Source organism: Peromyscus maniculatus, chromosome 4, assembly GCF_049852395.1.
Source record: "Peromyscus maniculatus bairdii isolate BWxNUB_F1_BW_parent chromosome 4, HU_Pman_BW_mat_3.1, whole genome shotgun sequence".
NCBI lineage: Eukaryota > Metazoa > Chordata > Mammalia > Rodentia > Cricetidae > Peromyscus > Peromyscus maniculatus.
Window position 1 is genome coordinate 47596372 of NC_134855.1, and position 12200 is coordinate 47608571.

The 12200-nt window shown below is 37.6% G+C and overlaps 1 protein-coding gene across 6 annotated transcripts in view; it reads left to right on the forward strand.

The window, feature by feature from the left end:
* The window catches only part of Ubr3 (ubiquitin protein ligase E3 component n-recognin 3), a 141206-nt gene that overhangs the window by 97350 nt on the left and 31656 nt on the right, over positions 1–12200 (forward strand). For 4 of the 6 annotated variants that reach the window (XM_076569615.1, XM_015988732.3, XM_076569619.1 and 1 more), the window contains 3 exons: positions 1093–1203; positions 3855–4067; positions 6197–6333. In XM_076569615.1, the coding sequence (XP_076425730.1) occupies positions 1093–1203; positions 3855–4067; positions 6197–6333 (461 nt within the window). The remainder of the gene's footprint in view (positions 1–1092; positions 1204–3854; positions 4068–6196; positions 6334–12200) is intronic. The other 2 variants (XM_076569616.1, XM_076569618.1) reach the window with 1 other exon arrangement.

A 12200-nucleotide genomic window follows, 5' to 3' on the forward strand; every position in this document is an offset into this window, starting at 1 on the left:
ATGTATAAATTTCTTCCCAACATTAAAAAATGGAAAGATTTACACTATCTTTTAAGCATATGGGAACATTTTTATGAAAGCTGTCAAATATTTGATCATGTGACTGTCACCATGTTGTCCCTTGTGCCTCCTATGACTCTGCCTGTCTTATTATAAATCTTACAGGATGGATTCAGACTGAGTCCCAAATGCTGTTTGGGATGAATTCAGACTGAGTCCCAAATGCTGTTTTGGATGGATTCAGACTGAGTCCCAAATGCTGTTTGGGATGAATTCAGACTTAGTTCCAAATGCTGTTTGGCAGACCAGATGATAAAAATAAGAGAGGAGTGCAGATATTGAAGAGGCGGGTAAACAAAGGAAGTGTAAGAAAAACAGGGGATGGAAACTTAAGAGAGATTGACATTAAGGCAATCAGAGGGAGATCTATTCCAAAAAAGAAACTGTTAATGGTAGAAATGGAGAGGTTAGTGCTATGCAGAACATAAGAAATGATCAACATCAGTGTAGTTCGTCCTCACCATACTGTTTTTGTATGTGAATGTGTGTATGTGCAGGTTGATGTTGAGTGCCTTCCTCAGTCACTCTCTACCTTATGTTTTGAGATAGAGTTTCTCATTGAACCTGAGCTCTTCTATTCTGTTGAGCTCCAGGGATCTATCTGCCTGTAACTATCTTCCCAGTGTTAGTAAGGCATGTACTGATGAACCTACCTTTGACATGGATACTGAGTCTAAACTCAAGTCCTTGTGTTTTTATGGAAGGCACTTTATGAATTGAGCCATTTTCCCAGCCCCTGAACTATAATATTGAGAGCCTGTATGTTATGAGATAGAAAAAATACTGTCTGTGATGTTTATTCTCTTTTATTGTAAGCATAGATATTTGGAAACTAAAACTTACAGTATTCTAATTTTAAAGATCTTGCTTTAGGACTGTGTAGTCATATATTAAGTTATATCAAAAAGCATATTAGGCTATGCATGAAAACATCCAGTTTTGGTTGGATGTATTTCAGTATGTTAATAACTCATTTTTATGTTAATAATTCTTTAAAGTTAACTTTCTTTTGTTCTTTTTTTCTCTTTGAAGAGTTCTTGCCTTTTGGCAGTATCAATTGGCTGGGAAGGAGGTGTTTATGTACAAACTTGTGGCCACACGTTACACATAGATTGTCATAAATCCTATATGGAATCATTACGGGTAAGTTGATTAGAAAAAACAAAGGAATCTGTTATCTTTCCAGACATTAATTTTGTTTTACACCATACACATTCCCAGTTCCCCTCTTGAGTCTGAGGGATTGTGATTTTTTATCCTTTAGCAGCTAACTCCCACGACTCCCGTTAGTCTTGGCTATCATTGCTCTGAAGTGCTAAGCTCCGCTGCCTTATGGATCATCTTTTTACATGATCACCCTGTCTTCTTTCCCCTGTGAGCAGCACTTTTAACTTCTGCATCCTAGTTCATTAGCTCTTTCCTAACCTCACTGTCTTGTCCTGAGCCTAGTCTGGCTTTATTCCCAAGCGTTAGTCGGCTTCCTTTGATTTGACATAGAAGTGAACCAGAAGACTGTAGAAAATCATAAAACAAGGTGAACTATTATCCAAATTTAGGATTTCCTCTGTCGGTGACTGAGATTATGTTTATGTCCTTAAATGCCATATCATTTGTATCCCTGCTTTCATCAGGTTTCTTTCCTGTTTGCCTTGGCAGCTCTTTCAAGTCTGCCTTCCTCCATCCAGATACTTCACCTAAGTCCTAAGAACTTCACTCATCAGATTCTGTTTCTTCTTATGCCACCAAGAAATCAGTGTGTCTCCGTCACACATACCCCTTCCAGTTAAAGTACAGTTCCCTAGTAAGTGTCTGTATTCTAGCCTGTCCTTTCTTTTCTGCTTCTGTTGAGGACTAGCCTCCCTGTCTGTACTCTAGGAGTCCTTTGTCTCCAGCACTGCAGAAGCCATGACTGTTTGCAGGTGACATCTTTTTCTTTACATAGCCTTGCTGTCTCTCCTGTACCTTCTCAGTGTATAAAGATATCCAGGTCTGCTTCATTCAGAATCCTTCCCTTGACCTTGCATTCAGCTGAAGTCTATTTTAGCCTTTCAATTCAGCTTCTTCAAAATATTTCTACTGTAGAAGTAAATTTTCTGTTTTTATAGATCTTTCATTCAGAAGCATTTCTCTCCTTTCTATTCTTCATGGCTCATGTTCAGTCACTAGCCAGGATTCAATTGGATGTTCTTGAGTATCACTTGGCATTAATTCTGCCTTCACTGTTCCCACTGATATTTTGTGTATGCCTCCCTTTTTTGTTTGTTTGTTTTGTTTTGTTTTTTTGAGACAGAATTTCTCTGTGTTGCCCTGGCTGTCCTGGAACTCTATGTAGATGAGGTTGGCCTTGAATTCACAGAGATCTATCTGCTTCTGCCTCCAAGTGCTGGGATTAAAGGTGTACCTGCCACCACTGCCCGGCATGTGTATGTCCTCTTTTGACTTGACTTTTGTGATTGCTTTCAGTATTGATCTCCTTACTCTAAGTTGTCCACTCTCTTCCTGAAATGTAAATCTGGTGACACGTGCTGTGTCAGTGGTTTACCAATACTTTCTTGTTTTCCTCTTGATAGAAGGAAGCTTCTTTTTTCTCTGAATGCCATTCATCCTCCATGATCTGAGCCAGTCTGTTGTCAGAATTAATAAGCTAATACTTCTTAAGCATATTACGCATTTCAACAACTATTAAGATTATAGAGTATTGTAGATTCTGTGATGAACTTGGGGATACAACAATAAATAAACAAGCCATCCTTTCTTTTGGGAATTTATGATGTATGTTAGTTACTTTCTCATTGTGTGATGATATACCTGACAATAGAGCAATAGAGGGAAGCAAGGCAGGCAGGCAGGAGTCTTGGGCTCACAGCTGGAGAGTGTAGTCTAGCCTGGCAGGGCAGGCATGGTGCAGGAGCAGAAGGCACTGACCACACTGAGCCACAGTCAGAAAGCAGAGAGATGAACGCTGGTGCGCTGCTTGTTTTCTCCTTCGTCCTCAGCGCAGAACCCTAGTCTCTGGAGTGGTGCCGCTTCTGCTTAGTGGGGCTCTCCACCTCAGTTGAGTCACTGTCAGCACTCCATCAGAAGCATGCCTAGAGGCCTGTCTCCTAGGTGATTCTAGCTCTGTCAGGTCGACAGTCAAATTAACCATCATTGTACATGTGGTGGACAAGGAGTGCTAACTGGTTTAGGGTATGTGCAGGATCGTAGTGACATCTGCAGTTTGCCAGAACATTTCATGAACTAAGATACTTTTGAGTCATTATATTTACATCTATATTTCTGAAGAACTAATTAGAAATCAGATTATAAATGGCTTTGTGGTTCATGTAAACCATTGAGACTTTATATAGCTTCTTCAAAGAAAGATATTAAAGCTTTGTATATAGAGAAAAAATGTAGCATTACTTAGGAAAGAGGATAGTGTCTTATATGTGATTATGACATATGCTGTATTATAAGAAGTGCTTCAAGCCAGGTGGTGTTGGTCCACACCTTTAATCCCAGCACCCAGGAGGCAGAGGCAGGTGGATCTCTGAGAGTTTGAGGCCAGTTTGGTCTACAGAGAGAGTTCTGAGACAGCCAGGACTGTTACATGGAAAAACCCTATTTCAATCCCCCCAAAATGCTTTGGTAACCTTTGACAACTAAACCAGAGATTTTATTTCTTTGTGACATTTTAGAGATGCTCTTCTTTGTATGATATGTATGTTAGTTTACTGTAAAATCTGGTAGTGTAATTTTTGTTTACTGCAAATGTGTGCATCAGATATCTACATGTTTATTTCATCTTTCAGAATGACCAGGTTCTTCAGGGCTTCTCAGTGGACAAAGGAGAATTCACATGTCCCCTCTGTAGACAGTTTGCTAACAGTGTTCTTCCATGTTATCCTGGAAGCAATGTGGAAAATAACCTTTGGCAACGTCCTAGTAGCAAAAGCACGCAAGATCTCATAAAGGAAGTGGAGGAGCTACAGGGACGGCCGGGAGCTTTCCCAGTAAGCATCAGTGTAAGGCAGAAATATCCTGGCTAACTTACTCACTTAGTGTGCTTTTCCCTCCCTCCCTCCCTCCCTCCCTCCCTCCCTCCCTCCCTCCCTCCCTCCCTCCCTCCCTCCCTCCCTTCCCATCTCTTCCCTGCTACCTACACTCCTTTCTTTTTTTCCCTAAATTACTCTGGCCTTTATATATTTAGTAGATTTAGATTGATTTTTAGAGGTTTTTGATTTCTGCTTGTGCTTATTAAAAACAGAGTGGAAATAACAGAAGAAATTATCAGACACTATACTTTTCCTTAGTCAAAAATTGTAATTTAATGTATTAAGACTGTCTTCCAAATTGTGAACTTAAGGTTTGTCATTACTGTGACAAAACACCATAGCCAAAAGCAACTTGGGGAGGGAAGGGTTTATTTGGCTTACACTTCCACATCAGTGTTCATCACTGAAGGAAGTCAGGACAGGAACTCCAACAGGACAGGAACCTAGAGGCAGGAGCTGATGCAGAGGCCATGGAGGGGAGCTGCTTACTGACTTGCTCCACATGGCTTGCTCAGCCTGCTTTCTTATAGAACCCAGGACCACTAGCTCAGGGATGGCTCCACACACAATGTGCTGGGCCCTCCTCCATCTATAACTAATTAAGAAAAATGCCCTACAGCCTTTCCTATTGCCTGATCTTAGGGAGACATTTTCTCAACTAAGGCTTCTTCTGTTCTGATGATTCTAGCTTGTATCAAGTTGACATAAAACTGGCCAGCACAAGCATAAATGGCTTTTTAAAGATGTTGAAATGTTTAAAAATAAAGCCAAACAAAAAGTATATATGTTACATTGCTTATTTATCAATAGATACATTTGGAAAATGGCATCAATAGATAATTTTGCCATTGTGTGGACATCAGAGTGCATTCATACAAATCAAATGTCTTTGATGTCTCTAGGTACTATAATTTTAAGGGACAACTATGGTATATGTGGCCCATTCTGTATGATTGTGTGATATGCAACTCTCTCTTTGTCTCTATGTACAAATATAATATAGCACATAAGTGTTGAATACAATGTAATCATTTGAAAATATATTCTTTAGTTACATTAAGATTAAGCTTGATAATCTGAGTTTAATCCCTAAGGACCTACATGGTGGAAAGAAAGAATTGACTACCCCAATTTGTCCTCTGGCCTCTACCCATTTGCCATAGTATGCACAAGCCCACTCAGATGTACACGTGTACACACACCAAATAAATGGATATAATAAAAATTAAGAATGTATTTACACACATCTTTATTTACTCTGTGTGTATGTTAGAAAATACTATGTGACAATTCACTATAAATTAGTCTACTATAATGTGAATTTGGCATAAGTGAGTCTGTTTTTTAATTCTCACCAATGGAATTTATGTGATTTAAGTCCTTAAAATGATTTACCTATATTGTAGAATTCTGTTATGGTCTCTAAAGAAGGGACAGCTGTGCCTACTATGAAAGCCATGCCTGCCACCTTATGTTTTTGTAGTGCTGGGAATTGAACTTAAGGCCGGCCTCTCATGTGCTAGGCAAGTGCTCTATCACTGAGCTATATATTTCCAGCCCCTCAACTAAGGACATTGAGCTTTTGGAACAAAAATTTGTGCATTAAACCACTCAGATTCATCTCTTGGCATTTACTTTCTCAAAGGAAGACTATCTTTAGAATTTAGGGTGTGTGTGTGTGTGTGTGTGTGTGTGTGTGTGTGTGTGTGTGTTAATTTTATGTATTTAAAATTTGCCTGGAAACCAATCTTAAATAAAGTCAGGCTTTTTGTAAACCTGAAATGGTTCTGAAATATTATTTAGTGTTATATACTCATTCCATGAAAATGTAGTTTGTGTGGCTAATTCATAATAATTCATAATTAAGTTTATCATAATTGGGTATTTATCAACTTCAGAATATGAATAAACAATTATAAGACAGATTAATTTTTGATTCATTTTCTTTGCACACTAAGTTGTGCAAAATTGTTCATTATTATATCTCCTTTGACTTATGTTAATTTCCTAGTGTGTTCATATCATAAATATTTTAGTTTTAAGCTATTATTAAAGATAATGAATATAAACTTTACATGTATGTTCACTTTTTTTTATAGTCAGAAACAAACTTAAGTAAAGAAATGGAATCTGTAATGAAAGATATAAAAAATACCACTCAGAAGAAATACAGAGACTACAGCAAGACCCCGGGCTCACCAGACAATGATTTTCTCTTTATGTACTCTGTTGCTAGGTAGGTATGTGTAATATATGTTAATATTTCTGTAATATTAGTTGTTCTTTATTGTTTAGTAAATCTTTGTTTTATCTGTTACTGTTTATATTTGTTTTAAAAAAGGATATATATCTTTAATATTGGTTAAAAGTATAACTAGTTACTTGGGAGGCAGAGGCAGATAGATCTCTGTGAGTTCGAGGCCAGCCTGGACTATAGAGGGAGTTCCAGGAAAGGCGCAAAACTACACAGAGAAACCTTGTCTCAAAAAACCAACAAAACAAAACAAAAGTATAACTAGTTTTATAACTTCCCAGGAGGTTATTTCCTCAAGTTATTTTTAAAATGACTTTGATGCACAGTTTGGATGCTGTTGAACATTATAGAACTTATTTGGGACAGATAAGTCCCTCAAAGTATGACACATTATGTATGATAAAATCCTGGCAAGTGCTGATGCCAACACTTAAGCCATAATGTTATATTCCTTCATTACAGAAACTACAGCTTCGAGAGTAGACTTAGTTCTTTGTTGGCCCTTATAGTAGTTAGGAAATAACAGCTGATCTAGAAAACCAGAGAAAGAAGAGAAAGCAGGAAGGTGGCGGGTGCTCCAAGCTTGCTGGAAGGCTCAGGGAAGCAGCAAGTGCTTCTCACCTTTGAGTTAGGGAGCATTAGTCTAGTTGTTGAGTAAGAGGACCATCACCAGAAAACACACTGAAGCAGGAATTTTGGACAACGTGCAAAAATGGAGAGCCACAAAAGAAGTAAATAGGGAGGAAGCAGGTCCATATGGCTAGGCACTTGCAAACAGTCTTCAACGCGATAATGTAGAGCCTTAGATGTCTTTGCAGTCATACTTCTTATTTTGTTTAAATAGTATTGTAGTCAGTAAGATTTAGAGATGGTGTGACTCAAAGCCATGCACCAGCTTACTGCAGTCAAGACCTGGAAGTCACATCATTTGAGTCGAGATGCAGTGGTTTTGTTTTTCAATAGTCATCTCTTTTCCTGTCTTGTGTTCAGCTTTTGTAGGTTGTGTTATGTTTTCTAATCTCTTTGCCCCACTCCCATAGCACTGTAACAAAACAGTAAATGAAAGAGTATATGTAACCTTTAAAAACCCAGGAAAAATGGATCCAGACTTAGAAGATTGCAGCAAGCAAGTTAGAGCTCAAGATAAGGAACCTTACTCTTGAGTCTGAAAATATAAATGCTGACCCAGGTTGATATATTGAAGGATCTGCTGGATTAGAAAATGACTTTCTAGTCTGTGTTCCTAGGCTGGTTTTTTTTTTTTTTTTTTTTTTTTTGTCATGATGGTGGTTAAGGTATATAATAATTATTTTGTTTCTTGGAGTTACTGGTTATTGAATACGTACAGCTAAATATACTTGTAAAAACTAAATTTAATATATTTAACTTTACTAAGGATCTAGGATCATGCTTATCTTCTGAATAAAATGTAATAATATTATAGAAATTCAATTGAATGCAGATCAGCTAACTATTCTACTTACACACACATATTTCTCTCTCTCTCTCTCTCTCTCTCTCTCTCTCTCTCTCTCTCTCTCTCTCTCATCACTTGTGTATTATACCTTCCCTTTCACTAGAGTTGGCATTATTGGAAAATCCTGGGATTCTGACATGGAATTTATCCAAATGATTGATTTTCTTTGTACACTAAATTGTGCAATGGAATGCAATTCCAAAGATGGAATTTTCCTATAGTATGGTAAATTGGATTAAAATTTAGATCCTTGTTTCTTGCCTTAAAATATAACTTATGAAAAAAGGCCGAATAACATGAAATGGACTCATCGTGGTTTTCTATTTTATAGAGAAGCAAGGACAGGTATCAGATGCTAAAGGTATAGGTAGAGAGACAGGAAAATCATTCTGCCATCCCCGTCCTTCTCTGAACCCTGATAATAAACTGAAAGAGTGAGACAGCGATGGTCTGATGGTCAGCATCACCAGGGCGTTGCCGTCTCCCAGTGAGCCTGCGCGCTTGGTCACTGCAGTGGGACAAGCGAAGGCCGGGTGACTCGAGATTCAAACAGGAGTTGAAGGGGAAAGGCTTTATGATATTCGGTAATGTCAAGATTTGATACTAGGTCTTTACCTAGTCTAACATGCAAATTATTTCATTATTTTATTTAAATATTTAAATCCTGCTAAGTATTTCAGTGCCTACCTTTCAGGAAAAAGTATTTCTGAAACTAAATATTTATGAAATAAGTTGCAATAAACTTACTTTGAGTTACTTAATTTTTCAATTAATTGTGATTCTCAGAACTTGAAGATATATTTGGCATTTTAATAACACAATTCTAGTTTCTGAGTTGAATTTCTAGCTGTGTAAGTAATTTTATCTGTTCTTTAGGTAGTGTAACAGTTCTGCTATTTGGGAAGAGAGTATCCCTTAGGATAGCTGTAGAACTCAATCTTCTGAAGTAGAGGGCACATATCTTTGTTTTTAATTTGATTTGTATAAGGACCCTTTGGAAGATTTTTTTTTTCCCTGAGGGAACAGGAGAAATTATTGTAATATGTTTTTGAAAATTAATTCTCAAATTAACTGTACCTGCTTTATTCAAATTTCAATTTGTTTTTGAAAATTTCATTCTATTGCAAATAATAGTCATAAAATTAGATTATGGAATGATTATAATGGGTAAGAAGGTATCCTTCAATAATAACTCATTATTTCATTATTGAAACTAAGAAAGACATGATTTTTAGTAATTGATTTTCCCCCAAAGGACTTTTGTATCTAAGTCACAAATAGTTTAGAGCTATTGGTCTATGGCTCTTGGTGTCTATATTGTAAGAAAAATGGAAATGGTAGAAAGAAGAAATAGGACCATTTGAGTTGAAGATGAACAGATATCTTTCAATCATGAGTGGATTGGTAGTTAGTAGAGTGAATATATCTATCTTCATATACTGTATTGTAATTCTAGATCTTTAAAAGTAATTATATTAAAAATAAGAGGAATTCTTTCTAAAATGCCAAGTGATAGGCCTTTTGTTTTTCTAAGTAGACTCTGACTATGGTGCTTAAGCAATCCATCTGAGTTTCTTGAGTAGCTGACACTTTGGGCATAAACCAATACCCTGTATCAAACTGAACCCTTTGAGTTTTTTGTTTTTATTGTTATAAGTCTCTTTTTAGGGTAATTCCCCCTTGTAAACACTCTGCTCTCCTTTAGTTGTTGTTGCACTGAGGAATTGTAAGGGTCAGCAAAAGGAGATCAACTACAAATCAAAAAATAGGTGGTGTGTGTGTGTGTGTGTGTGTGTGTGTGTGTGTGTGTGTGTGTGGCCTGCAGTTGATGTGGAGTTTCTTCAGTCACTCTTCCCCTTTGAGGCCAGTCTTACTGGCCCTGGAGCTTTCTATTTAGGTACTTGGCTAGCACTTGCCCCTGGGATCCTCTCTCTTCCCCTCCTAAGTGCTGGGCTTTCAGGTGGTCTGCTAAATCTGTCGGCCTTGATGCAGGTATAGGAGAGCTTAACTCCAGTCCTCATGTGTGCAAGGCAAGCCCTTACCACTGAGCCATCTCACCACTCTTCCAATGGCTTTTATTGTTTTACTAAAGCATGCTGATAAGTATCATTGGGCATTTAGACACTAAGACATGGTCCCTGTTCTTCAGGGATTTACAGTTTAGTTGGAGAGCCAAAATTAAGAAACACTGTATTAAAAGCAGAATAAAATAGGTTCTTAAAAAATGTCATATAGGCAGAATGCTATAGAACTTCAAAAGGGAATGTCTTAGTTCGGGTTTCTAGTGATGCAACAAAACACCATAACCAAAAAGCAAGTTGAGGAAGAAAGGGATTATTCAGCTTTCCCTTCCACATTGCCGTTCATCACCAAAGGAAGTCAGGACAGGATCTCAAACAGGACAGGAACCTGGAGGCAGGAGCTGATGCAGAGGCCATGGAGGGGTGCTTCCTGGTTTGCTTCCTGTGGCTTGCTGAGCCTGCTTTCCTATGGAACCCAGGACCACAAGTACAAGGATTGTCCCACCCACAATGGCGTGGGTCCTCCCCCATCAATCACTAATTAAGAAAGTGCCCTACAGATGGAAGCATTTTCTAGTTTGTATGACAAGTTGACATTAAGACTAGCCAGTACAAGTAATATAAACAAATTGAAACTAAGTATATGAAATATTTATTTCCTGTCTCAGAAAGGCTTCGTAGATCTGCAGCTTCAATGTAGGCCATGCTATGGATGAAAGTATGCCTCCCAATCCTGGAGAGAAACTGAGTAACCGGCTCAGACAATAAAGTGGCAGGTTCAAAGCCTTTGATCTGCTGTTTTCTAAAACCTTTGCCCTGTCTATTATCTCGGTTTGGTTTCAGTGTGTGTGTGTGTGTGTGTGTGTGTGTGTGTGTGTGTGTGTGTGCGCGCGCGCGCAGTTGTTTTTCAGATTATTGCTCTAAAAATAACAGTAAGAAGGGGAACATAACTGGAGCACAAACTTTGGTCATGGAAAAAGGAGCTGATTTGCAGTTCAAGGACTTTGTAATCACAGTGTCTGGAAGTGGCCAGTGACAGCTTTCAGCAGTCTTGTCCCTCTTTGAAATGTAGAGGTTTTCTCTGCTGCCAAATTCACTTGGGTATATTTGTGGTAGAAAGTGCAGAAGATAGAATCTACTTTTCTCCAAGGATAAAAAGCATAGAAAATTCATTCCCAAAATACCTTTATTTTTGTATTAGCCATTCAGGAAAGAAAAGCAGATTGCTGTGGTTTTCAACAGTGAGCTGTAGTTGACAGAGGGTACATGGCCACCTGGATGGCTTACTCTAGTGAGTCTTAAAGGACCAGTTTGGGTATAAAGGAAGCAAGGAAATGTTGATGGTTAGGGTTTGTGACTGATTTTTTTTAAAATTCTGGATATTATATATTAACCCTTTGCATAGATAGTTTTAAAAAATGAAATAGAAATGTTGTATAGGAAATCTTCCAGTCATATTTTAAAATAATGTCAGACTTAATAGGTTTATTTCCTTTAGAATAAAATTCATAATAACTTATTTGTTATCCTTTAAAGTATATTTGGTGATCCAATAAACAGAATTGTTTTATAACTTAGTGACCATTTTTGGAAATAGTGAGATGAAAGTTGACATTCATTTGTAAGATTTGTTCGTGTGTTTGGTTGGTACTTTAAAAAGTACTATCTAGGAAATCATAGTTTTTATAAGAGAATATAGCCATTAATTTTTTTCTACAGATTAGGCAACAGAAGATTTGTGAAAACAAAATGTATTGATCTCATTTATATTCCCTTGATGAAGGAACACATGCTGGTCTCCGCGCTCGCTTTCTGTCCACTAATATGAAATCCTTGTCCCTGCTTCCTTGCTGGTAGGTTTTTAGAAGTTCAGTGAGCATTGCAAATCGCCTGAAGGGTGGAAAATTCCCTTGTCACACAGATGCCCTTATCAGCAGCAACCAGACGGAGCTCTGAGCAGGACCATTATCAGGGTTAAAGTGCACCTTCCCACCCTGAGAAGATTAACTGTTCTTTAGAAATGAATGGGTGGCAAATGTACTGACTCCAGAATAGGAATATTTTAAAATTTGTATTTATAAGTTATATGTGAAAATATCATTTCAAAATATAGCCAAAACCAGTTTATATGTTTTGTTTTTAAATAAAATAGGATATAGTCTTTCTTAAGTTCACAGCAGAGTAAGCTGGAAGCCTCGCCTCTCTTTACGGCAGGGTGGAGGTGGGAGATAGGTGGGTGACATGGCATACTTTGGATACAAACTAGTTAATTCAATTTGGTTGAAAATAGGTATTTAAGGTGATAAGTACTATTGAAATACACACAATTGAAATAAGCACAATTAAAGTTA